Source organism: Podarcis muralis, chromosome 7, assembly GCF_964188315.1.
Source record: "Podarcis muralis chromosome 7, rPodMur119.hap1.1, whole genome shotgun sequence".
Lineage (NCBI taxonomy): Eukaryota > Metazoa > Chordata > Lepidosauria > Squamata > Lacertidae > Podarcis > Podarcis muralis.
In genome coordinates this window covers 13,353,338-13,380,703 of record NC_135661.1, presented here as the reverse complement: position 1 = coordinate 13,380,703, position 27,366 = coordinate 13,353,338, and the positions used below count along the sequence as shown (strand labels likewise).

The window sequence follows — 27,366 nt, the reverse complement described above, 5'->3', positions numbered from 1 at the left end:
TGGCGCTGTGGGTAAAAGCCTCAGTGCCTAGGGCTTGCCGATCAAAAGGTTGGCGGTTCGAATCCCCGCGGCGGGGTGCGCTCCCATCGTTCGGTCCCAGCGCCTGCCAACCTAGCAGTTCGAAAGCACCCCCGGGTGCAAGTAGATAAATAGGGACCGCTTACTAGCGGGTAGGTAAACGGCGTTTCCGTGTGCTGCGCTGGCTCGCCAGAGCAGCGATGTCACGCTGGCCACGTGACCCGGAAGTGTCTCCGGACAGCGCTGGCCCCCGGCCTCTTGAGTGAGATGGGCGCACAACCCCAGAGTCTGTCAAGACTGGCCCGTACGGGCAGGGGTACCTTTACCTTTTACCTTTACCATATGATGGACTACATGGAATTGGCGGAAATGACTGGCAGAATCCGAGACCAGGGAGAAGAGTTGGTGGAAGAAGATTGGAAAAAATCTAAAGTATATTTACAGAAATATTGCAAAATTAATGAATGTTAGAAGGATGCTGGAATGAAGCTATATGGCGTTAGCAGAAATGTTATAAAGAATTAAGTAAAAATAGATTGTAAATGGGACAAAGTGGAAAACTCAAGGTTAGATTGTGCTAAGATAAATTATAGAACAAAAATTGAGAAAGATGGAAAGGATTTGCTGAAATAGCTAATTGAACTAGAATACAAAAAAGGGAGGGGTGAGGAGGTCGATGAAACAAGTAAATGAAAAGTAAAGATACGGAAATATCGGATGTGTTTTTAAGTGTTTTTGTTTTTCTTATTGTTTTGCTGTATTGTTTTTTGTTTTTTGTTTTTGATGTATTGTAACTTTTTATTGTCTCTTTTCTCTTTTTTCTGTAACTATTAAACTTCTAATAAATATCATTTTTTTTAAAAAAAGAAGATGGCTCCCATAACTGCTCTCATTGCCCTCTTATCCAGGTTAAATACACCCATTTCCCTTCTGCGTTCCTCATGAGGCTTTGTTTCTAGACCCCTGGCCATCTTGGTCGCCCTTCCAGCTTGTCAATATCCTTTTAAAATTGTGGTGCCCAGAACTGGACATAGGACTTCATCTGTGGTCTGACCAGAACAGAACAGTACTATGACTTCCCTTGATCTGTTTTTGGTTTGTTCGTTTTTGCTGCTGCACCACACTGTTGATTCATGCTAAGCTTGTAGTCTACCAAGACCCTTAGATCCTTTTCCCATGTACTACTGGCAATAAAGGTGTCCCCCATTTTATATTTGTGCAGCTGTTTCTTCCTCCCTAAGAACCTTACATTTGCCCCTATTAACATTCATGTTGTTAGTTTTGGTCCAGTTCTCTAATCTGTTAGTGTGATTTTGAATCCTGATTCTGTCTTAAGCAGCATTAGCTGCCCCTCCCAGTTTGGTGTCATCTGGAAATTTGGTGCTTCAACATCTCATTTTGTGGTTTTATGTAGGAGGCTTCTTTTCATTCCACAGCATGCTGAATTTGCAGTAATGGGAAGGTAACTTGGGAGTGCCCTAATTTATGTGTCTTGGCTTGTGCTAATATTTGCATTGTCTTAGGAATGTTAGTCGGATGTAAGCAGAAGAAAAATGTGACCAATTTGGTTTGTCTTAATCTGTTTATATCCAGTTTATACCCATCCCGGATCCCTGCTGGATCCTTTGCTCTGCAACTCCCAGCAGCCCCAACCAGCATGACCATAGAATGCTGGGGCTGATGGCAGTGGCAGACCTTGGGGTCTTAAATTTCAGTGGCACCCTGTGCAGTGCCAAAATTCGCCCCCTCCACTTCTTGCCTTTCAATCTGCATCATAATTGCAGTGCCCCTGAGGCTCTGTGCCCAGTCGACCAAAATGGTTGTGCTCTCCTAAATCCTCCTCTGCTGGTGGGAGGATAGAAGCCCCAAGCTTTGCCCAAGACACAAATAAAATGATGCCCCCCCCCCCGTGCCCAGGAAGGATTGGGGGGGGCATGGAAGCAACATATTTGGGATGGGTTGACAAGGATGCAATAAGAAGGCGGAACCAGTTCCTTCTTGAGGAGTTTAGAGGGGCTGAACCTCTTTTCCCTGGCCTTTGACTCCCATGATGAAAGCTTTCGCAGCCCATCATATTCCCATGCCTGTAATCTGTTTTAACAGTTTTTAATCCTGAATTTTAAATTGTTGTAAGACGCCCTTGTACCTGCTGGTACAGGTTGGGTGGGTGACGACGATGATACAACCCTGTCCTCCAACATTGCACAGGTGAAAGTGGACCTTCCTTCATCCCAGTTTTCATACCAGGCATCACTGCCTGAGTCCCTCTCTCTCCTATTTCACATTGATGAAGGCTTGACACTGCGTGCTGAATTATCTTATTCTGCTGTCACCTGATTTAAAAGCCAATGGTGGGTAGGAGGGGAAATGTGTGGAGCTGAACTGCCCAGGGGGGAGGGGGAGAACGTTCTGTGTCTAGTTCATATTTCAGCATGGCCATAGGATGCCAGGTGGGAGAGCACAGCTATGCCAGCTAGGACTGATAGGCATCCAGTTTAGTGTTGGCCTGACTCATAGAATCAGGGGCGGGGGATTATTCATGGTTTTTTGTGACCTCCTAAAGCGTCCGCGACTGGACTAACGGTCAGGGGGTACCTTTACCTTTAAAGAAATACAAAATCGCCTTCTCTTCCCCACCCTTCTCTCTTTTCTGCCTAGTTCTTCTGGGTCCTGCTGGCCATCTTTATTACTGAGCTGCTGCTGCTGTGTATCGAAATAATCTTTGAAAAGCAGGTGAGCCTCCCACATGAGTAATTGCAATGTGTGTTTTGACCCCTTTGGGAGAGACTGGAGATCATCTTGTTCAATGGACTGTGGATGTTCAGAAGGACTGGCAGGTTGGTTTTTTTACCCAAGTAATTTTTCTGTGTGTGCATAACTTAACAGCCATGCCAGAGCAATTAGGTGTATGATTGAATGCCGAGCTCTTTTCTCCACACTTTGTTCTCCTCTTCTTTCAGACTGAAATTTATCTCTGCCCGATGAAACTGCAGAACTTGGAGAAATCATTTCTGCATTGTTTCAGGCTGGCACCGGGATATAGACAGGAGCAGCAGGTGTTGCACAACCAGGGGTGCACAGATCCTGCTCCATAGCACAGCACCTGCCCTGCCCATGCAAACCCATCTTCCTTCTTAAAAGCAACAAAAAGAACAAGGAGCCCCAAGTCCTCATGGATGCAAAGTGTGTCACAAATGCTGTGACTCCCCAAATCACTCCCAAGCTCAAAATGACTCCATACGTTGCACTGATTGTTTTCCATCTTCATGCAATGCAGAATTAGACCATGGAACTGGCTTCCCCAGGAGACAGTGAGAGCCATCAGTCTGGATGACTTTAAAAGAGGATAAGACATATTCACAGAGGAGAGGGCTACTGGTAGCTACTAGCCATGATGGCTACGCTCTGCCCTCCACATTCAGAGGCAGCGATGCTTCTGAACCCCAGTGGCTGGAAACCCCAGGAGGGGAGAGGCCTCTTGCGCTCAGGTCCTTCTTGGTGGTTTCCCCCAGGCATCTGGTCAGCCACTGTAAAAAGCGGATGCTGGACTAGATGAGCTACTGGCCTGATCCACCAGACTCTGCTTATGTTCTTCTCAAGGAGCTTCAGGTTCTCATGGATGTGTCACAAATTCTGAGACTGCAACAGTCACAGGCTGCTTTTCACTCTCAAGTCCTTAATTCTGTAAATTACATGGCTTGTTTTATATCTATTTGTCTAGACCAGAGGTGAGCACTGAACAGCAGAATCTGCAGGTTAGGGTTGTTAGATTAATTTGGTCAGAATCTGGACATGCTCTCTGGTGCCTGTTTAGGGCATTAGATGGTTTTCGTTGTTTTTAGAAGCATCTTGCCTTTGTAGAAACAGAGGTGCAAAGGCACACACTATTTTGCCAGGCAGACCAGTCTTGCTGCTTAGCATCCCACTGACGCTTTCTTTCCAATTAATAACATTTATTTAAATGTGTTACTTCCCCCCCACCTTTTAATTTACCTTTCAGACCCTAGCTTTCTAACTGAATTAAATAATGTAAATCTAACCAGCATTTGGGGCGTGGGTGGCGCTGTGGGTTAAACCACAGAGCCTAGGACTTGCCAATCAGAAGGTCGGTGGTTCGAATCCCCGCGACGGGGTGAGCTCCCATTGCTCGGTCCCTGCTCCTGCCCACCTAGCAGTTCGAAAGCACGTCAAAGTGCAAGTAGATAAATAGGTACCGCTCTGGCGGGAAGGTAAGCGGCGTTTCCGTGCACTGCTCTGGTTCACCAGAAGCAGCTTAGTCATGCTGGCCACATGACCCGGAAGCTGAACGCCGGCTCCCTTGGCCAATAAAGCAAGATGAGCGCCGCAACCCCAGAGTCGGCCATGACTGGACCTAATGGTCAGGGGTCCCTTTACATTTACCTAACCAGCATGCATTTATTTTTAATGACAAACACAGTCTTAGAGAGGGGAAGCAGCAGCACTAAGAGCCAGCCCCACATAGCTCTAGGTAGCTGACATATTTTGTGGCAAACAGGTCCAGGAGTCCAGAGTCTAGCTGCTCTGCTTCAGGTGAGGCAAGCAGTGTGGGAGGGTGCCAGCTCCTCTTCCCATGTTCGGAAGCCCCAGCATGTTGGGAATACACATCTAGAAAGGCAGCAAGGAGGGTTTCAGAGTTTTCCCCATGCAGATAGCTACTGGCCACAGTGGCTGTGATCTGCCTCTGTGGCTGGAGGCAGCAATGCTTCTGAATACCAGTTGCTGCAAGCCACAGCAAGTGAGAGGGCTCTTGGGCTCAGATATGGTTGGCTGCTGTGGGAAAATGATGCTGGACTAGACTGGCCACCGTCCTGATTCAGCAGACTCAACTTAGGTTCTTGTGTTTTTAAATCTCATCCATCCAGATTTCTAACCTGCATTTGCAACTGAGCTTTTGTGCTGCCCACTGTTCATGCCTGACTAGGAAACAAAATGTGTGATGCCTCTGTTCTCCAGATGAATGTGGGAACTGCCCTGGGGGAGTCAACTGCTCGGGCAGGAGATTGACTGTCTTTTTAGAAGGTTGGCAAGGTTGTCAGCTATGAGACAACTGAATTTTTTTGTATGTGGTTTTCCTTTAAGTTAATGTTGGGGATTTGAGGGGGGGAAATACCTGTCAGCCTCATCTTAAGTATGGAAGTGTTGAAACTGACATTTTGTGTTTGGGATACAGGGTTTTTTTTTTTTTGGGGGGGGGGTTCATAAAAAAATATTCTTTGTGTTTTCCACCTTGACATGCCTTCACTTCTCCCTGCCTTCTTTGCTCTGTCAGATTCCTCCTTTTTGTATTCACATTTATTCTCCAGCTCACCCAACCTCTGTAATTTTCATGTCAGAATTAATTAGGCCAAGTAAGTTGGTGAGTTAGTGTGTTTAAGCAAAAAAAAAACCCCAAACAGCTTCTTTTCATTAATATTTCTCGGGGTTTGTGTCTGGTGGGGCTTTGTCAGAAGTCAGATGGCAAATGTTCTTTCAGAAGGTAACTCCTCAGGCATTAGGGGCTCAGCTTTGAGGGATGCAGGAACCTTCTGAAGTATTTGTGAAATGCATTTTAGATTCAATTACTGCTTAATTTGAAGCATCTGCCGTGTCAAAATAACCCCAAGGGTATGTTCTCTAGGAATATATGGGAAGAATCTTTGATTGCACCCATCTTGGGTTTTTCTCTATATATGTATCTTTTTTTTTTTTAGTAAACTTTGCTATGTGCATAATTAAATTTATCAAAAGCAACTGCTGAAAAATTGAAAAGCAATGTCAGTGCCCCATGCAGAGCAGCCTTCCCCCCAACCATCACTTTGCTTATTCATTTGCATATTTTTCTTAATTTCCATGGTTGGATTCAGGACACAAAATGCAGCACAGGATCTACAGTGTGTGGGTTCTTACAAATGTGTTCATGGATGTCATGGAGAGGGGAGGCTCTTTTGCAGAATCAAGGCTGTTGAAAGAATGGAAATGTCTTTTTTTTAAAAAAAGATGGTGTCCTTCACATGAGAACATTGTTCGTATTCAGAGGGACTGAGTTTTAGTTGTTAACTTAGTTGTGCCCAGTTACAGGAGAGACCCTTTGCTTTCTTCAGAGGCACTGTGTCCTGTGACCCACAAACACAAAGGAGACCCCTTCACAAAGGAAAAGCTTTCAGGTCTTTCCATTTTTGAAGGGGACAGCACCACAAATATATTGCTCCAGGCCAAAGAGCTTTCCCTGCTTTAAGTTCTTTGGGTGGGGCTCTGGCATGTTTTGGAATATAAGAGCTCAGCTGGGCTTTGGGCCTCATGGGAACAAGTCGAGCTCTCTGTACTGAGAGCTTTCCCAGGTCCTCTGATTCTGGCCCTGGTCAGTGGCAGAATGCCAGCAGGCTACCTGCCTCTAGTTGTCTGTCCTCAGTTCCAGGCTCTGTTCCCCACAAATCTCACTGGGCGCATAACAAAGTCTCTGCCTGGTCAGAAGAGGAGCTGTGCTGAGACTTGCAAATCCAGCACTTGTCCATTGCACCAAGAATACACCCTGATGGCTTCGGGGCACCATCTCTGTAAAGGTAAAGGGACCCCTGACTATTAGGTCCAGTCGTGGCTGACTCAGGGGTTGCGGCGCTCATCTCGCTTTATTGGCCGAGGGAGCCGGTGTACAGTTTCCGGGTCATGTGGCCAGTATGACTAAGCCGCTTCTGGTGAACCAGAGCAGTGCACGGAAATGCCGTTTACCTTCCCGCCGGAGTGGTACCTATATATCTACTTGCACTTTGATGAGCTTTCAAACTGCTAGGTTGGCAGGAGCAGGGACCGAGCAACGGGAGCTCACCCCGTCGCGGGGATTCGAACCGCCAACCTTCTGATCAGCAAGTCCTAAGCTCAGTGGTTTAACCCACAGCGCCACCCACGTCCCATCTCTGTAGAAAGTGCCAAGTCTCTTCCTGTTGTGTTTACGAAAATGCTTGTTGTCTAAAAGGTCAAAGAGAAATGGACCTTGATTATTTCAAAGCACTGCCTTTCTGTAGCCAGTACAGTGGCACCACGGTTTACAAACTTAATCCATTCCAGAAGTCCGCTCTTAAACCAAAGCCATTCTTAAACTAAGGTGCGCTTTCCCTAATGAGGTTTTCCACTGCCAGTGCCCTTCCACCGTTCAGATTCCGTTCATAGATGAGATAGAGTTTGCTAACCGGAACACTACTTCCGGTTTTGCAGAGTTCATATACCGAATAGTTCGTAAACGGGGCTGTTCTTAAACCAAGGTACCACTGCACTACTGCTTTCTGAGGGTGGGAGTTGTTTAGCAACTGATGCTCCGACAGCACATCATTTGTTGTCCCTGCAAGGGAGATTGCACCAAACCTTGCAATGTTGTGTGAAGGCCTTTCCTTGCTAACCTCCTATCTGCTGCTGGAGAGCATTTCTCTCACATTTGGGACTCTGCTTCTTTCCAGATGAATGCAGTTTTCCATTCCACTGTGCAGGATGGGATAAGACACTACTATGATGATTTGGACTTCAAGAATATTTTGGACTTTGTCCAGCAAAAGGTAAGTTTTTGTTTTTCTCAGTATGAGCATAAAGTATTGGTGGGTCTGGGTAGGGTGGGGTCTGGGAACCAAGGCTGGTGAGGGAGTTGGGTATGTTTAGCTGGTAAAGAGGAGACTGGGAGGTGATAGGAGAGCCATCCTCTGATTTCTAAAGGGTTGTCACATTGAATTAGCAAGCTTGTTTTCTGCTGTTCCCAGACCTGAACAACTGGATTTAAGTTGCAAGAAAGGAGATTCCAAATAAACATTAGGAGAAACTTTCTGACGGCAATAACTTCAACAGTGGAACAGGTGACCTGGGAAGGTGGTGGACTGTCCTTCATTAGAAGTTTTTAAACAGAGGTTGGAAGGCCATCTACCAACCTTAGCTATGTTTCCAGCATCACAGGAGGTTAGAATAGATAACTAATAACAATTCTGTTGTTAGCAGGCTGTGTACAAGGTTTTTTGACTGACCTCAGAACAAATGGAGGTTGACCTGCCGGTTCCTCTAGAGTCCACTGTACAATCTAGGATGGATTCTGAGGTCCATTCTGGGCTCTGAAATGGTTTCTGCACATGTAGAGTATCCAGCACAGGTATAACAGGGGCGGCGTCAAATGTTGTGTGGTGAGGCAGGGATGTGCACAGTTTTCCACTCACGCTTAGAGGCCTCTAAGCCCAGTGCCAGGTTGTTGTAGTCAACTGTGCATACACCAGGGGTGTATTAGGTGAACTGGGGACTTCTCTGGGCCCACATTAAGCCTTGCCTTATACTTCACATCCAAATAACATACAAAAACATTGTTGGGGGAATTGCTTGCAAGATTGACCAAAAAAATGTGTAGAGTAGGAAAGATGCCCACTAGAATGCTGACAGGTATTTCCAAAAGCATAAATTGAAAGCTGACATGGAAATTCAGGGAGCAGACTTAAAAACTGGGGAAAGTAGAAACCAAGAGAAACTGAAATTGACCGATTTCTCCATCCCAACTCCCAGTGACTATTCCTTCACTCTTTTACAAAGAGATAAGCCAATCAAGCATTTTGGGAGGAAATGTTCCAGATTACTCGCAACAATGTTTTTTTGCAGCTGCAAATTGCTGCTGTGTTCAAAACTGGCCAACAAAACTAAGCAAACATTATGCTTTGTTTTGCTCTTGTGTATATCATCAATTACCACTTGAGTACATGATAAAGTTTGACATCTTCATCTTTCATCAGTAGAGCAAATATTGTGGAAAAACAAAGTCCTGTGATTGCCAGTGCAAGTGTGTGTGTGTGTGTGTGTGTGTGTGTGTGTGTGTGTGTGTGTGGTTGTTGTTGTTTAGTCGTTTAGTCGTGTCCGACTCTCGTGACCCCCTGGACCAGAGCACACCAGGCACTCCTGTCTTCCACTGCCTCCCGCAGTTTGGTCAAACTCATGCTGGTAGCTTCGAGAACACTGTCCAACCATCTCGTCCTCTGTCGTCCCCTTCTCCTTGTGCCCTCCATCTTTCCCAACATCAGGGTCTTTTCCAGGGAGTCTTCTCTTCTCATGAAGTGGTCAAAGTACTGGAGCCTCAGCTTCAGGATCTGTCCTTCCAGTGAGCACTCAGGGCTGATTTCCTTAAGAATGGATGCGTTTGATCTTCTTGCAGTGTGAGGAGTTTCTGCTTTTCAAATGAGCAGAATTTGAATTCTTCCACCTGCCTTGCCCCACCCTCCAGTCTCTGCTTCTCAATTTGTATTGTATTATTTTATGCACTGTGACTTGCCATTGTTTTATTGATTATAGTTTAGAAATTATTTATTATAATTGTTAAGAGTGGGTTTCTGTTTAATTTTTATATGCTGATATTTAATATTATTCTATACTATTCTAATGGATTCTTGAATATTACTTTATTTGATATACCGTATTTTTCGTCCCATAGGACGCTCCGTCCCATAGGATGCACCTAGTTTTTTGGGGGGGAAATAAAGGGGAAATTTTTCCCCTTTATTCCCCCCCCCCAAAACCAGGTCGGGGAACAGCGGGATGGCGGCGCTGCGCCTCCCCGCTGCCCCCCGAGCTTGTGGGGCTGGCCGATGTCTGCCCAGCGCAAGGGGCACTCCGCTTCAGTGCGCGCCGGCAGCAGGCTGCTATTCACAGCCTGGGGAGCCCTGCGGGAACTCCTGCCGGCCCCCCAGGCTTGCTGATAGCTTCCTGAAGCCTGGAGAGCGAGAGGGGTCGGTGCGCACTGACCCCTCTCGCTCTCCAAGCTTCAGCGAAAGCCTGTTTTCACCCCATAGGATGCACACAGATTTCCCCTTCATTTTTGGAGGGGGAAAAGTGCGTCCTATAGGGCGAAAAATACGGTAAGTTGCTTATTTTAAAGTTATGTTTTATTATCACCTTTTTGTATTGGATTAGATTGTTATAAGGTTTACTTTTTTTGTTTCTTCAGCTTGTAAACCCCCTTGGGTATTATGAAATAGATAGATGGTATACAAATTAAAAGTGATGATGATGATGAGGTAATCTGCCTTCCTAAAACAAGGCCATTTACCAGAAGTCTCAATTTGCTTCTCAGTAATCCTTTAAGTGTCACACCACTACTGAAAGACTCGCACAGGCTACCTGTTCGCTACTGGGCTTAAGTTCAAGGTGCTGGTGTACAAAGCTTGTTACCAGCTTGTTACCTGGATACCTAGAAGATTCTCATAGAATAATAGGATTGCAGAGTTGGAAGAGACCCAAAGGATCATCTAGTGCATGGGTAGGCAAACTAAGGCCCAGGGGCCGGATCCGGCCCAATCGCCTTCTAAATCCGGCCCACAGACGGTCCGGGAATCAGCGTGTTTTTACATGAGTAGAATGTGTCCTTTTATTTAGAATGCATCTCTAGGTTATTTGTGAGGCATAGGAATTTGTTCATTTTTGCTCTCCAAAATATAGTCCAGCCCCCCACAAGGTCTGAGGGACAGTGGACCGGCCCCCTGCTGGAAAAGTTTGCTGACCCCTGCAATGTAGGAATAACCCCTTATATACCCAACTGGTCACTGTACTCTGCAGAAGAAAAGGTCCTGCAAATAACATCTCATCAAGAAGTACTCATGCTATATTATGGATGTGCCTTAGGGGGTGAAGTCAAACCATTGGAGAGTTAACAGCGCCTGCTCTGGCTGTAAAGACTGATAGGAGAAAGACGTGTTTTGTCACACCTGGGGTAGGTGAAGGGATCCAGTTTTGCTGTCACATATGCACCATGGCGTTTCTTCTTTCCGCACTCCTCCCAACAGTTATTCCTTCTCTGGTCACTGCTGTGGATACACAACCTGATTGTCTCCAGGTGCTGCAGTTGTCTGCAAGGGGTTAATGTTGCCAACCTTCACGTCACATTTGCAGACATCTTTATAACTCAGAGTTGGTCCGTGCCTGAAACTATCTCCCTGTAAAGCACATCCTCGGGGATCCTGCCATCTTCCATTCTGTAGACATGACCAAGCCAGAGTAGACATCACTGAGACAAGAGTGCGAACGTGCTGGGAATGTGGGCTTGGGAGAGCACATCTTTGTTTGAACCTCTGTCCTGCCATGTGATACCCAAATTCTTCCTGACACAGTGCATGTAGAAGGCATTGAGGTGTCACTCCTGAGGGTTGGAAGTTGCCCAGGACTCGCTTCCATAAAGCAGCATGCTCATCAGGTAACCCTGCAAGACCTTCATCTTGGTATGGGATATTAGCATCAGATTCTCCCTTTTGGAGAGGCAAGCCATTGCCATAGCAGCCTTGCTAATATGCTTGTCCAGCTCAGTATCGATGGAGGAGCTGCTGTTTGTGGTGGAGCTACCACCTCAAGCATGTGGTCATCATGCTGATGCATGGAGTGCTGGCGCTGTTCTGACCCAGGATGTTGCTCTACGTAAGGCAGATTGTAAGGGTGAACTCCATGCAGGCTTGGGCAAAATGGTTGATGAGTCTCTGTACAGCTTCCTCGGAGTGCGCTGTTATGGCTGTGTCATCTGCAAATGATATCTCTTAGATAAGGATCTGCCACAGTTTTGCCTTGGTGTGGAGGCAGGCCAGGTTCCTCCTTGAATGGATGGATACACCATCTTGAAACTCCCTACCATGCTGTCTCTGTTTTCTTTTCAGACTCTCTTGAAGAGAGTTTTTTTTTAAGGGGAGATTTTATTATTCCTGTTTGTATCTGTATTGGATTTGAAATCGTTTTTGTTTTGATGATTTTTACTGTTAAATCAGTTCAGGATATTTAATGGGAAGAGATTCATAAATGAAATGAAATAAATTTTATTTCACACACACATTTTCCCTTTATGATGCTTATTCATTACTTTACATTCCAAAACTCATTTCTTAACAAATCAAAGGAGTGGGAATGCCTCATTGCCAAAAAAAAAACAAAAAAAAACACTAAGATTTACTCGGAGTAGACCCATTGAAATGAATGGACCTAATTTAGTCATATTCATTTCAGTGGGTCTACCTGGAGTAAAACCTATTGAATACCACCCATTATTTTAAAAACTTTGGGTCAGATTCAAATAAACTGTTGTGCTAGCAGGAACCAGTGCAATGAGATGTTTCAGTCTGGCAAACTGACATTCTATCAGTAATGGAACAATGGTAATAGAACGGCATTCAGTTCTACCCTTTGAACTGAGTAAACTATTTTGCTGTATCTCATAAATATAAACTGCTTTGACAATAGGTTCACCTCTGGAGCTCTGCATTTTACAGGAGAATTTTCCTCGGGAATGTAATTGAAAGGCATCCTTAACACACATCCCAGACGATTCTCTTACGGTCCAGCTAGCAGGATGCATGACTCCCTCTGTCTCCTTTTGTGGCTCGTTCTGTTTCATCTCCATCTTCCAAACAGCTGGTCACAGCCATGGCAGCCATTAAAAACTCAATGCAGGAATTTGACAGTGACAACCTATTTATAAAAGCCAACTCCAGCATCCCGTCATACTCTGGTATGTCCAAGAGACAGAATCCAGAAGTGAGCAGAGTTTGATATTTTAACAGGACATGCACATGTAAATGGAGACAGGAGCTGGAGGCAGACTGGAGTGGGGGATGGGCTGGTGACAGCAGCACCATCGGTATTTACCTTGGCAGTCGCGACAGGGGCTGGCCAAGTCAGAACACTGCGGAGGGAGGTTTGGCCAAGAGAAGGGATGTAGAGGAATCTGCTAGGATTCTGCGGCAGAGAGCAGCCTTCCTCAACTGCTCTCTTGCCTCCACCATCCCCACAATGGGAGCCATGAGTGTCACCTCCCTCTGTGTTCCCACCACCCTCTCCAAACTTGGCAGAGCCTCTCTCTGGCATGCCCACTCCAGCACCATCCTATACTGGGATTAGCTCTGCCTGCCCAGAGGGGGATGTTTCAATGGTCCCAGCCACCTTTTGGGGTGGGGGAGACACCTGTCCTGTCACCTAGGTGGAGAAGGAGTCAAAAGAGAAAGGAACACAAATGTAGCAGGAGATTGCAGAAATGCTTACAGCCTTAAGAAGAGTCCTCCTTGTTCCTATCTATAGGAATGCCAAGGATTGTGATAGAGTCATATCAACTTTCAGAGCTTGCCAGCTAGAGAACCTGCCTTTGTTGTAGCTGTATTTAGGATTACCTCTGGAGGGCCTTGACGCGGGTGGCGCTGTGGGTTAAAGCCTCAGTGCCTAGGACTTGCCGATCGAAAGGTCGGCGGTTCGAATCCCCACGGCGGGGTGCGCTCCTGTCGTTCGGTCCCAGCGCCTGCCAACCTAGCAGTTCGAAAGCACTTTCGGGTGCAAGTAGATAAATAGGGACTGCTTACCAGCAGGAAGGTAAACAGCGTTCCGTGTGCTGCGCTGGCTCACCAGATGCAGCTTGTCACGCTGGCCACGTGACCCGGAAGTGTCTGCGGACAGCGCTGGCTCCCGGCCTATAGAGTGAGATGGGCGCACAACCCTAGAGTCTGGCAAGACTGGCCCGTATGGGCAGGGGTTCCTTTACCTTTACCTTTACTGGAGGGCCTTAAACCAACCGTTTCCATGTACCACAGTAATATAAGCATTTAGGCTTTTGGAAAGAACTTTTTGTCTAGTCGTTGTTCTCCGGCAACTGGGAGACAAGACACTGTGTGGGAGCAATGGTGGAGACAATCTGGTGCTCCCACAGAGGTGCCCAACCCCAGCCCTGCCCCATCTAGGTAAGAAGCAGCAGCAATGCCACTGACATGCATCCCGGCTGCTCCTGGCTGGAGAGGACCCTGCTATTGCCCCAAGACTGCACCGGAAATTGGAATAGCATTGTTCATCATGGGAATCTCCTAGCTGAGAGATGACTTGGAGAACTGGGCTAGAAGTTGCCTCTGGCTGCCTCGTTTACCTTGGGCGTCTTTCTCCCTTGGCCCCCACAATTCATGGGCTTCATAGTATGCACTGATAACTCAAGGCAGCCTTCCACATTCAGAGGCAGTGAGCATTAGATGCTGTAGAGAACTAACAGGAAGGGTACTTGCCTATATGTCCATATTATAAGCTCCCTAGAGGAATCTGGCAGGCCCTTGATGGACATGAAGGATACCCACCCAGTCTTATCCAGCAGGATAGCTCTTATGTTCTTAGTTTCCCAGCTAGCTGGTTTTTCTGGGATATTGTCCAGACCACTTCTTATCTTTTGGAGATTGTCAGAAAGTCCCATGGTGGCAGCTACTTCTCAGAGGTGTGTGAGTTGCTGTTGGCTAGGAAATGCTGCAAGTTGGATCTGAGTGATATGCTTTTTAAAAGATGACCTCCTGTTGTTTAGCAGCACTCACTCAGCACATCTGGGAACACCGGGAATTAATCACAGGGCACCAGATTGGTTTTGGTACCAGATATGTGTGGATCACAGGAGTAATGCAGAAACTCTGGGGCAGAACAGACTTCCTAATTCAAGCTTAGAAAATGAACATTTGGGAGAACTGGAGATTTGGGGACTTTTTAATTGTGTTTATTGCATATGGAACAGCTTAAGCCTTTGATTAGTTTTCTGTTAAAAGGCTAATACCTTTACAATTGCTATTCATTTCAGCTTACTCTGCTTGAATAGATCCTTTCATCTATGGAAGAGAGATCATTTTACAAGCTTACTTGTAAGATAAATCAAGATTATTATTATTCTTATATCAATGGGAAAACATACCCTGATTTGAAACACAAGATGCAGGAGCTAAGTCTCATAGGTATACAATCAATTTTTGCAGGACTTTGTGCAAATAATAGACCAAAATGAGAGTTGTAGCTGAAAATATCTGAAAGGCTACAGGTTGGGGTGAGCAGACTTATGTCAACAAAATGATATTTGCTTTCCTGTTGAGACTTAATATTGAGAAAAACTGGTCAGGGATCAAAGTTTATTTGGGTGTTTGAAAAACCAAGAAGATAAAGTGCAGATCTGAAACCAAAATTCTCAGGTTCTTGCAGTTCTTAAGATCATTCTTTTGCAAATGATCTTGGACATCTTCAGTTCCTTTGACTGAGGAGCCAAGTATGAAAGGAAAAGACCAATTTCAAAAGCAATAAATAGTACAAATTACAGTCCAATGAGAGAGTGGTTGTCTTGAGTCCATAAATCTTCTTGATTTCTGCTTATTTTATCCAGACAGCTTAATGGCTACAATTTTGGGAGATGTCTCCCTTGATGACTGACTTCTTATCTGCATGTCAAGCAGATTCCACAGTGCATGTCCATAGCAGGCTGAATTTGAAATGTCCTTTCTTATTGAGAGGCAAGGATTGGGGTGTCAAACGCATCCCTCCTCATTCCACCCCCAAATCCATCTTGTGTCGCTTTTCTGGTTCGTGCTGTATACCGTATTTTTTGCTCTATAAGACTCACAGCGATCCCTCTTGCTGTTCTGGCATCTGAGATTCAGAATTTTTTCTCTCCTTGTTTTCCTCCTCCAAAAACTAGGTGCGTCTTGTGGTCTGGTGCGTCTTATAGAGCGAAAAATACGGTAATTCTCCCTTTCAGAGTGCAGTGGGGATGTCTCCTTGGCTGTACAGTCTGAGGGAGAGGACAATATAACAGACCACTGATGACCAGCCTGCAGCCATTTTATTTATTTAAAACATTTATCAACCACTTTTTCAGCACTGATGGTGGGGTACCATAATAAATAAAAATGTTTTTTTAAAAAATAAATTCAACAGACTAGTGAAAAGGAGCAAAAAAACAGCAGCAGCACCACCACCGACAAAAACCTAAGCAAACCATCCAGTCAAACCAAAAACCAAGCAGAAGAGATGTGCTTTGCACACACACACACACATATGGAAGCCCAATGAGAAAGTGTAGAATTATGTGCTCCAGGAAGCAGTTCACTGCCTTGGGGCAATTGGCATGAAGGTCCAGCTTCTCTCTGGGACAATTTCCACCTTCCACAAAGTTAGAGGAGCATCAGAACAAAGGGAAAGGCAGCATCTAAGTGGGAACCAGGCTGCGAAGGGCTTGAAATGGTCAGTACTGGCACCTTGAATCAAGCCCAGAGGATGGAGTGGACTGAGAAAGCCATTTCCCAATTTGCCGCCCTATTTTTCCTATTGGGGTGGCTGTTTCAGGGGTTGCCATTCCATCCTTGAAACAATGTCAGTGGAGACAGGACAGGGCTTACTGGCCACAGAGATAGGGTGGGGCGGTGGTAGCAAAGCTTTAGCTGCTCAGGAAGGCAGGCAGGCAGGCAGGCTGTGGCCATAGCACTGTTCATGCTGTTGCACCACTGAAGGTAGCAGCTTTCACAGCTGTTGTTTTTTTTTAAAAAAAGAGGATAGAGAATACCTGCCCACAGCTGCCAGTCCTTTCCCAAGAGCTGTTGAACCTCCCCCCCCCCCCCAAATGGGAGCTGAAGCAGCTGCCCCAATTCACCACCTGCAAACAGAGTTGTGGATTGAGGCTGGCAGTTCCAGTCCCATAGGTTCACTTCTTCATACACTCAGGGAAACATGCCTTGGAGACTGGCTGGTCTCCACCAATGTCTGCTGCCTGTTGTGAGCTGTTTGTCTTTGAGAATTGAAACAGGTAGCTGGATCTACCTGCCACAAACCATTCCTGGAGAAAGGGATGCTCATTTTGCTCATTTGCTGTGACCGCTGTGGCTGATTTCCCACATACTCCCTAGAGGCCTCTGGTTCAGTCTAATTTCCCAACTAAATGCTGCAGCCAGAACGCACGAGCTCCATAAAACTGCTGGTGTTTAAATGCAGCCCAGCAGGTGAGTTACAAGGAGGATGGATGTAGCCAAGCGCTGGCCAATGAGAACAGAGACAGGTGGAAGGCGATAGGTCTCTGCATCCAGCACTGAAATTTCTTGATTGCCTGCAGAAATAATGTATTCTCAAAGCAAATGAAGCCGATTGAATTTCAGCCCTGTGAATCGGAGAACCAATATAGTATGAATGATTTTGCATGCTATTAGCTTGTGTGGATTGTGTGGTGAGAGGGGAAAGGAGAGAGGGCAAACATTTCCCTCTTTTTGCAGATATGAAGACATAATGATGTCAGGGAACTGACATCGGAGCTAGAGGCAAAGGGAGGGCTCTCAGATGATGCCGGAGAAGGGCCCAGCAGGGAGAGAGGCAGCTCAGTAGAGGGGGAAGCAAATCAGCGCAACACCAGGGATAAAGGGGGGCAGATGGGGGAATCGGCGAGAGGGCTCCAGGACTCTTCACTGGACACCAGCGGGGAGAGCACAGGTCCTCCGCTACCCACGCCCTCCCTGCGCAGAAGACTTCCGCGCAGTGAGAGGAGGAGGAGACTGGGCGTCAAACAACTTTTATGTTGGAAGAGGTTTAAGAAACGCCCGCTGACGGATTCTGCTAGCGACTGAGGCAGCCACGGTGAGAAGGGCTGTCCGGTCAGAAAGGTTTAACAAGGCAATTTAGCCTGGAGAGGCGGCAGCTTACGCACGAGCAACCCATACGCATTACAGGTGGCAAGAGGAAATTAGGACGCATGGCAACCTTCCCCAACCTGGTGCCCTCCAGATTACTTTGGACTATGACTCCCATCAGCTCCAAGCAGCACAGCTATATGATCTTGAGACTGAAGGAGGTTGTAGTTCAAGCCGTCTGGAGGGGACGAAGTTAGGGTTATTATTCGTATACCACCCTTCATCCAAACATCACAAGGCACTTTACAAAATACAAATACAAAATGAGAACACAAAATACATAGCAAAATACCAAAAACAAACCAATAAGCTCTCTCCCACAAACACATTTAAAAGGCCACAGATTGTTTAATCAGTCTAAAGCACCACAGAAAAGGCCTGTTCCTGTGTTGCCACCCTCTGAACCTCATGTGGAGCAGGCACACGGAGAAGGGCCTCAGATGATGATCGCCCATTTAGGCTTGTATAATAGAGGATCAGTCGTCCGTGTTTCAGTGTAAAATGCTACATCCTATATTGATTCAATAAAGGATGCAGTTAGCCCTGTATTTCTCTCTCCCCCCCCCCCCCGCCGCCCTTTCTAGGCCAAGTTAGGGATCCTCTCCAAGTGTAGAGTGGTACCTCTGGTTACGAACTTAATTCATTCCGGAGGTCTGTTCTTAAGCTGAAACCGTTCTTAACATGAGGCGCGCTTTCGCTAATGGAGCCTCCTGCTGCGCGATTTCCGTTCACATCCTGGGGCAAAGTTCGCAACCAGGAGCAGCTACTTCTGGGTTAGTGGAGCTCATAACCAGAAGTGTTTGTAACCAGAGGTGACACTGTATGTGTGTGAAAGATTGCGCATTTAAGCTCTGGGTGGCGAAGCACAAATAGATTTACCGTATTTTTCTATTACACGCAGATTTTTTCTCCTAAAAAGGAAGGGGAAATGTCTGTGCGTGTTATGGAGCGAATGTGGGGGGGGGGTCCCTGGAGCCGATTAGGGGAGCGCAGGAACAAAAATCAGCAAAAATCAATCGTGCGTTGTGTCGGAGAGGGAAACCTGAAAAGAGGAAGTGGTTGCTTTCCTGCATTCTGCCTCAGGGTCTTACTGCCCACTCGCTTGTGTTTCGTTGCTGTGTTTGCTCAAACGGAACAAAGAGCAGGCAAATCCCCTCCCCTCCAGGCAAGCAGAGGGGAAAGCAGAGGTCTTTCCTTCTAATTCCTCTCCGTGCTCCTCACAGGCAGCCAGAAAACATGCAGGAGGAGAGAGAGAGCTGGCTTTGGTTTGGGGAAACTTTTGCCTTTCTTTTCTCCCTCCCCTTAAATCCCTCTCCTGCTTTCTTAGCCAGCTGCTTCTCTGCACACCGCTCTCTTGTCCCTTCTGTGTTTTTCCTTCACTCCCCACTTAAAATGTAGTTACAAAGCATGGATCCACATGGATCCTCAGGATCTTTGCATTGGGCCACCCCAAATTCACCATCGGATCACATAGCAGCCTGCCCCCCAAAAATCACACACCCACTGTTGCCTGGGGCTGCAATGGTGCAAAAATGTGGTTAAAAAGCATGGATCCACATGGATCCTCAGGATCTTTGCATTGGGCCACCCCAAATTCACCATCAGATCACATAGCAGCCTGCCCCCCAAAAACCACACACCCACTGTTGCCTGGGGCTGCAATGGTGCAAAAACGTGGTTAAAAAGCATGGATCCACATGGATCCTCAGGATCTTTGCATTGGGCCACCCCAAATTCACCATCAGATCACATAGCAGCCTGCCCCCCAAAAACCACACACCCACTGTTGCCTGGGGCTGCAATGGTGCAAAAACGTGGTTAAAAAGCATGGATCCACATGGATCCTCAGGATCTTTGCATTGGGCCACCCCAAATTCACCATCAGATCACATAGCAGCCTGCCCCCCAAAAATCACACACCCACTGTTGCCTGGGGCTGCAATGGTGCAAAAATGTGGTTAAAAAGCATGGATCCACATGGATCCTCAGGATCTTTGCATTGAGCTACCCCAAATTCACCATCAGATCACATGTCTGTGGCCACAGCATGAAGCACAAAAATGATACATCCACTGTTTCATTCAGAATTTTTTCCCTTGTTTTCCTCCTCTAAAAACGATGTGCGTGTTATGGTCAGGTGCGTGTTATAGAGCGAAAAATACGGTACAAATTTGTGTGTTCATGTGACAAATTCTAGAGAGGCCGTCCTGTTAGGCAGCAATAGATTGTAATACAGTGGTGCCTCGCAAGACGAAATTAATTCGTTCCGCAAGTTTTGTCGTCTTGCGATTTTTTCGTCTTGCGAAGCACGGTTTTCCATAGGAATGCATTGAAAATCAATCAATGCGTTCCTATGGAAACCGCCTTCAGACCAGGTCCGGGGACAGTCTGTCCCCCGACCTCTTCTGAAGGCTGGGGGGGGGGCTTTTCTTCCCACCCCCAGCATTTTAAAAAACCCCGGGACAGCGGGGGACTTCTCCGCTGTCCGGGGCGATTTTAAAATGCTGGCGGGCGGCAGCGGAGGCTTCGCTCCCGCCCGCCAGCATTTTAAAATCGCCCCGGACAGCGGAGAAGTCCTCCGCTGTCCCGGGGTTTTTAAAAAACCTCTCCGCCCCCCCGCCCCCCGCCAGGCTTCGGAAGGCTGCTCCGAAGCCTGGCGGCGGGAGGAGGTCTCTCCGCCCCCCCGCCAGGCTTCGGAGCAGCCTTCCGAAGCCTGGCGGGGGGGCAGAGAGACCTCCTCCCGCCGCCAGGCTTCGGAGCATCCTTCCGAAGCCTGGCGGCGGGAGGAGGTCTCTCCGCCCCACCACCAGCCTTCGGAGGAGGTCCGAGGACAGTGGGGAAGACGCGCTGCGCTATTTGCTAAAGAGAAAGAAAGCCTCCTTCATTCCACTATGGCCTCCAAGATGATAAAACAAGCAGTGGCAAAGGTTAGCTGAGATGGGATGCTTGAGGATGCAAAGGCTTACCTAGTGCATTATCCTCATTCCCAGTTGCTCAGCAGATGCAGGTGGGAAGCCTACAAGCAGGGGGTGAGGGCAACAAAGCTCTCCTCATAATCCCCAGCTGCCTCTGAACATGGGTGTAGAATACAAGCGAATAGCACTGGCTCCAAGCTTCTTGTTGGGTCCTCCTGCTCCTGAGATGTAAAACAAGCACACAAACAAACCAGGCCTTACAAGGTTGAGGGATTTGAGGATGTTTAGCCTGAAAAAGAGGAGGCTGAGACGTAATGTGATAGCCTTCTTCAAATATCTAAAGGGCTGTTACTTGGGGGAGAGAGCCAGCTAGTTTTCTGCTGCTCTGGAGGGTAGGACCCAAACCAATGGATTCAAATTGCAAGAAGGGAGTTCCAATTAAACATTAGAAATAACTTTCTAACAGCATGAGCTGTTTGACAGTGGAACAGGCTGCCTCAGGAGGTGGTGGGCTCTCCTTCATTGGAGGTTTTTAAACAAAGGTTGGATAGCGACCTGTCAGGGATTCTTTAGCTTTTGTTCCTGCATTGCAGTAGGTTGGACTAGATGACCCTTGGTGTCCCTTCCAACTCCACAATTCTAAAATTCTGTGGGTCAGGAGAGCATTGTGTTCATACCCTGCTTGTGGGCTTCTGAAAGTGGGCACCTGGTTGGCCACTGTAAGGGCAGGATGGGCCTTTGGTCTGATCCACCCAGAGCTCTTCACATGATCTTATCAATTATCTCCTTTCTCCCCCCCCCCCCCCCAGTTTTCCTGCTGCGGAGGCGATGAATTCAGAGACTGGCATGTGAATCCATACCATTCCTGCAACAGCAGCGGCCCTCTCTCCTGTGGGGTGCCCTACACATGCTGTATCAAGAAGGTGAGATGAAAGAAGTGCAAACTGTGAGTTTCTAAAAGAAAAAGGAAGTTGTTAGGTGGACCCCTCTCCAACTTCATGGGCTTCCTGCAGTGGTTCAGTTTTTTGTGGGTCACTGGCAAGCACCCTACACTCCTGCTGAAGACTCCTGGTGGCTTTCTTCCATTGCTTCACTTCAGGCAGAAGCCCTAGGTTCTGTTACAGCCCCAGCAATACACATCTAACCACAGAGCCCCCAGAAGCATCGCCAATCTGATAGGGGTGATGAGAGAGGCAGTTGGTTAATAAATACAGGCAACTCCCCATTTGTGCAGAGGTTGCATTCCAAGGCACCATGTGTGCCAGCCTGTTCCGCCCCGACCCCTGGCAGTGCCCAAAACGGCGCACACATGTTGATTGCACACAGATGGGAAGTTGCCTGCATATTATTGTACAGTGGTACCTCAGGTTAAGAACTTAATTTGCTCTGGAGGTCCGTTCTTAACCTGAAACTGTACTTAACCTGAAGCACCACTTTAGCTAATGGGGCCTCCTGCTGCCGCCGCTGCACAATTTCTTTTCTCGCCCTGAAGCAAAGTTCTTAACCCAAGGTACTATTTCTGGCTTAGCGGAGTCTGTAGCCTGAAGCGTATGTAACCCGAGGTACCACCGTACTACAGATACACTACAGTGTCTTGCTCCATTTTCCAACGCTGCCTACAGCTTTGCCATTTGCCCTTCCCACACAACTGGCCGAACCCTTTTCCCTTTACACCCCAGCCACCTTCTTGCCTATTCCCTGCTCCTGTCCTCACAGCTCACCCCAAGTCTTTTAAAGGAGAGAGGAGGCATTTCACATAATTGCTTAGCCCTTATGTGGTGCCTCCACACTCTTCATTAAACCTTGCTGCACCTGCATTTAATGGAGGGAAGATAGGCTTCACATAGCAGCTTGCTAAACCACTGTGCAAAGGGCACCCCCCCTCCATTAAACAGCTCGCCTGAGCCTCCTGCCCCCCCCCCCATGCTGCTTTCTTGCTTGTCTGCTTGCCATTTGTCATTCTGCAGTTGGTGTGGCCACCTGTTGGCAGCCATGTGAACTGCAGCATGACAATAGCCTTATTTCTATGTATATAGAATGCATATACAGTATATAGAATATATATACATGAGAGAGAGAAGTTAAACAGGCATAGTGACTGTGTGCTGCAACTTTGTCAAGTTTTAGCATGTTTGGTGAATGTGAGTTGCCCCCAAAAGACTAGCATCTAGATAGATTTTTGTAGTTCAGGTGTATTTTCTCCCCCCCCCTTCCATCTTAACCTGTATTTATAACTTATTTGTCCCCATGAACTGTGACATTGATCTTCCAGAATTAAATAGGTTTTTACAAGAGATGGGTCCTGCTGCTCCTATATTGTCCAGCTCTGGATACTGAAACCAGTAACTCCAAGATCCCCACATTCTCAGCCTAGCTCACATTGTCTGAGGCATTTTCCTTCCTCTGCAGCCACCTGATTCCTGCCACTTTGTCCCTTTATATCCAGTATTCAATATTGCTTCCTTCTTCTGTGTCACACCAGGCCACCAAACCCTCCTGAAAACAATTCCAAATCCTTCGTCTGATAGCTTTGGGGGACAAAGCGGGGGCAAAGCACATTAAGCTGATATATATGAACTTGATGCAATCCACATAAGCTTTTAATGACATTTCATTGTTTTAATAGTTTTAGTCTTTCCCCTTGAATGACTATTGATTCTTGGCTGCTTTTATCTGCTGCTTATAAGACTGTGTTTTTAATATAATGACTGATCTTAGGCGCCTGGGGGCAAAGCAAGATATACTTGGAGGAGGGGAGGGTTGCTGCAGAGTTTCTACCAAAGGGGTTATCGGAGTTCAGACCATCCTGCCAGATATCGGCAGATATCGTTACCTTTCATGAATTGGTTGAGTCTTAAAAAACAAAACAAAACTTCCAGTCACAGAGAGTTCAGTGGTTTGTTTTTGTTTCAAGAAATGCCTTCAAAATTAACCAGTTAAGATTGTGCCCTCTGGACCATGTGGTACTCATTCCCCACTGACTTTCTGAAATCCACTCAGTATTGTACAGTGAGGGGGGGAAGTATTTGATCCCCCGCTAAATTTGCCTGTTTGCCCTCTGACGAAGAAATGACCAGTCCGTAATTTTAATGGCAGGTTTATTGTAGCTGTGAGAGACAGAATAACAACAGGAAAAACCCCCAGAAACCCAGAAGACAAAAGTCAGAGATTGATGTGCATTAGAATGAGTGAAATAAGTATTTGATCCCCTATCAACCAGCCAGGCTACCTGTCAGGCTACCTGGTATCTTCACTGTATGTAAGGAGCTGAGATTAGAAGCACCTGCTGTAAGGGAGAGGTCTTACCTGTAATCTCAGCTCGTTACAGTACCTGTACGAAAGACACCTGTCGACAGAAGCAATCGATCCAGCAGATTCCAAAGTAGCCACCATGACCAAGACCTAAGAGCTGTCCAAGGATGTCAGGGAAAAGACTGTAGACCTGCACAAGGCTGGACTGGGCTACAAGACTAGTACCAAGCGGCTTGGTGAGACGGTGACAACGGCTAGTGCAATAATTTGCAAATGGAAGAAACACAAAATAACTGTCGACCTCCCTTGGTCTGGGGCTCCATGCAAGATCTCATCTCGCGGAGTTGCAATGATCAGGAGAATGGTGATGAAGCAGCCCAGAACTACACGGGGGAAACTTGTCAATGACTGTTTATAGTCCCATCATAAATAGATTTAAGTTGATTTTCAAAGCACAGGACCATTGTACTTCCCTCCCTAGAATGTTCTATTGGTGGGTTTTTTCCTATTCCTTAATTTTTTGTATGTATTAGGAATCCTGCTTAGTTATCTTTGGCACTTCTATGTGGCTGCAGATATTTCCCCCCACCCCACCCCCATGCTCCAAAATACGTAAACTTCATTGCCTCCAATGACGAGCTGGAATGTGTTCAGAGGTGGGCAACCAAGACGAACCATGTCTTACATGGAGTGCTGGAGAGAGTTGGGTATGTTTTGTCAGCATCGCCCTTGAGCCAGTGCACCAACTGGACTCGTGCACCTCAACCCCGACTGGGCTAGGCGAGCTGGGTAGCACTGCCAGAGACCTCCTTTCTCACAGGAACAGGTCACAGTGCTGTGGACTCACAGCTTAGAGCTGAGAGCACCGGATTCACTGTCTCAATAATAATACAGTCGTTGCGCAGCAGAGTTTTGCAGAGTCTTGCAGAGTATAAACCACTCGGAGAGCAGCTCTGTAGGATATCTTCCTTTTATTCTGTAACTACAACTATGATACAAAACTATATACAGAGCTGAATATTCTAAGCATAAATCAATGCTACACTGAGAGTCTGCAGCTGCTCTTAGCAGCAACCTTATCTCTACGATCTCTAACACTCTCTCTCTCTCTCCGATACACTGACTGACTGACTGACTCTCTCTCACACACACATTGATGTGGTGCTGAGCAGAATAAGTAGATAGCAGGACACGCCTCCTCCTCTCTGGAGAGTCAGCAGAGACCATCAGGAGATCATCAGGAGATTCTTGGGTATGGGAGGGGTGAAATCTCCTCATGTTTAACCCAGAGAAGAGAAGACTGAGAGCCATCTTCAAATACTGGAAGGCTGCCACATGGAAGATGGAGCAAGCTTGAAGTGAGCCAATGGATTTAAATGACAAGAAAGGAGATTCCACCTAAGCATTAGGAAGAACTTTTTGAGGGCAAAAGCTGTTAGGCAGTGGAATGGATTATCTGGGAAGGTGGTGGACTCCCCTTCATTGGAAGATTTTAACCAGAGGTTGGATGGCCATCTGTCAGGGATTCTTGAGCATTGCAGGGGGTTGGACTAGATGACCCTTAAGGTATCCTCCAAGCCTATGATTCTCTGACCCAGTGCAGCCTAGTTGAAGTGATCGGTAAATCGCTTGGTCACTCTTCCTCCAAGATAAAGTTATTTTTGGTGCAGACTAGAACGCCATGGGTTGTTTTTATTATTATTATTATTATTATTATTATTATTATTATTATTATTATTATTATTATATTTATTTATATCCCGCCCTCCCCAGCCAAAGCCGGGCTCAGAGCGGCTAACAACATTAATGAAGATCAAGTCCCATGGAGGTTAGCAGTAGCAAGAGCTCTGAATATGTGGCTGATTCAGAAAGTGCTGTGTTTGTCACCTCTCTGTGGGAGCCGGCACAGCTCTGCCATTGCTTTTGAGTTTCCTTGGGTTTTAGCCTCTGTGATTCAGAGTGCTGCGGGGTGCCAAGCTGGCGCATGAAAGGCACACGAGGGGAGGTATTCCTGGGGTTTTAAATCCCATTGTCGGTCCCCTCTGTGCGCAGTTCTCTGAGTGCACGTGATCCCTGCTACACAATTGCTGTGTACAGTTCAGTAAGACCTTTTGTCCAAGGATCCACGTGATTTGCAAACATTAGGCAGTCTAGTGGTGGGAGAGGTGTAACAGAGTGGAAGACAGAGGGAAGCCTCTTCCTTCTCGGTTTGGGGGTGGGATCCTGCTTCCAAACTGAGCTTCATCACAGTTGCAGGACTGGACCACCCTTGTAGGCTGTGAATGGCACTCTTGCGACTGTAGCTCAGTGACAGGCCATCTGCTTTGCATGCAGAAGGCCTCAAGTTCAGTCCCTGGCACCCTCAGATATGCCTGGAAGAGATTCCCTGCCTGATACCCTGGAGAGCTGCTGCCAGTCAGTGCATGCAATACTAAGGGAGACCACAGGCAGCTTTCTCCATTCACAATGGTGGGGAGTGGATTTTTTTAGATGTGCCTCAGAAGAACTTGGAAGCTCCCTTCTGAGAGCCTGCCTGCTGTGATGGTTAGAGTGTCACACCCAGACCTGGGAGACCAGGGTTCATATCCCCCACTCAGCCATGAAGCTCACTGGGTGACCTTAGGCCTGTTGCTGCCTCTCAGCCTAGCCTCAGTCTACCTCATAGGGTTGTTTGGGGGATTAACAGAAGAGGGGGCAAACCATGTCAACCAGCACTGAGGGCTTTTTGGTGGTTCCCACACAGTGAGATGTGAAGCTATAGGGAACCAGACAGAGGACCTTCTCAGTAGTGGCACCCACCTTGTGGAATGACGTCCCTTCAAATGTCAAGGAGAAAAGTAATTATATCACTTTTAGGAGGCATCTGAAGGCAGCCCTGTATAGGGAATCTTTTTAAGATTTAATGTTTTACTATGTTTTTATATATGCTGAAAGCTGCCCAGAGTGGCTGGGGCAGCCCAGTCAGATGGATGGGCTACAAATAATAATAACTGATGATGATGTCACCTTGAGATCCTTGAAGAAAAAGGTGGGGTGTATATGCAATAATAAATATGAAAAATGAATAAAATAGAGCAAGCGCTTTGCATGCAGAAGGTACAGTGGTGCCCCGCAAGACGAATGCCGCGCAAGACGGAAAACCCGCTAGACGAAAGGGTTTTCCGTTTTGGAGGTGCTTCACAAAACGAATTTCCTATGGGCTTGCTTCGCAAGACGAAAATGTCTTGCGAGTTCCTGCAGGGGTTCCCCCCCCCTTTTTCCCAAGCCGCTAAGCCGCTTAAGCCGCTGATCCGCTAAGCCGCTTAACAGCTGATCGCTAAGCCGCTTATCAGCTGATCCGCTAAGCCGCTTAACAGCTGATCCGCTAAGCCGCTTATCAGCTGATCCACTAAGCCGCTAATAGCGCTAAGCCGCTAATGGGCTTGCTTTGCAAGACGAAAAAACCGCAAGACGAAGAGACTCGCGGAACGGATTCTTTTCGTCTTGCGAGGCACCACTGTATTGGATTCAATCCCTGGCATCTCAAGGTAGGGCTGGGAAAAGATTTTTGGGTCTGAAATCCTGCGAAGCTATTGCCAGCCAATGTTGACAATACTACAATATTGTGCTAGATGGGAAATTGCAAAAGTGTGGCTCAGCTGCCCCTTCTGGAACACCAAGCGTTCCTATGTTGCATTTTCACTCCACTCTGTGTTTCAGGAAGGGGCAGCTGAGCCAGACTTGCAGTTTTCTTACAGATTTAAGAGCGGCTC

General features: G+C 46.9%; 1 protein-coding gene across 4 annotated transcripts in view; it reads left to right on the top strand.

The window, feature by feature from the left end:
- LOC114602651 (tetraspanin-15-like) overlaps window positions 1-27,366 on the top strand; it is a 90,944-nt gene that overhangs the window by 36,623 nt on the left and 26,955 nt on the right. For all 4 annotated transcript variants that reach the window (XM_077931231.1, XM_077931232.1, XM_028741106.2 and 1 more), the window contains 3 exons: window positions 2,677-2,751; window positions 7,467-7,562; window positions 21,172-21,285. In XM_077931231.1, the coding sequence (XP_077787357.1) occupies window positions 2,677-2,751; window positions 7,467-7,562; window positions 21,172-21,285 (285 nt within the window). The remainder of the gene's footprint in view (window positions 1-2,676; window positions 2,752-7,466; window positions 7,563-21,171; window positions 21,286-27,366) is intronic.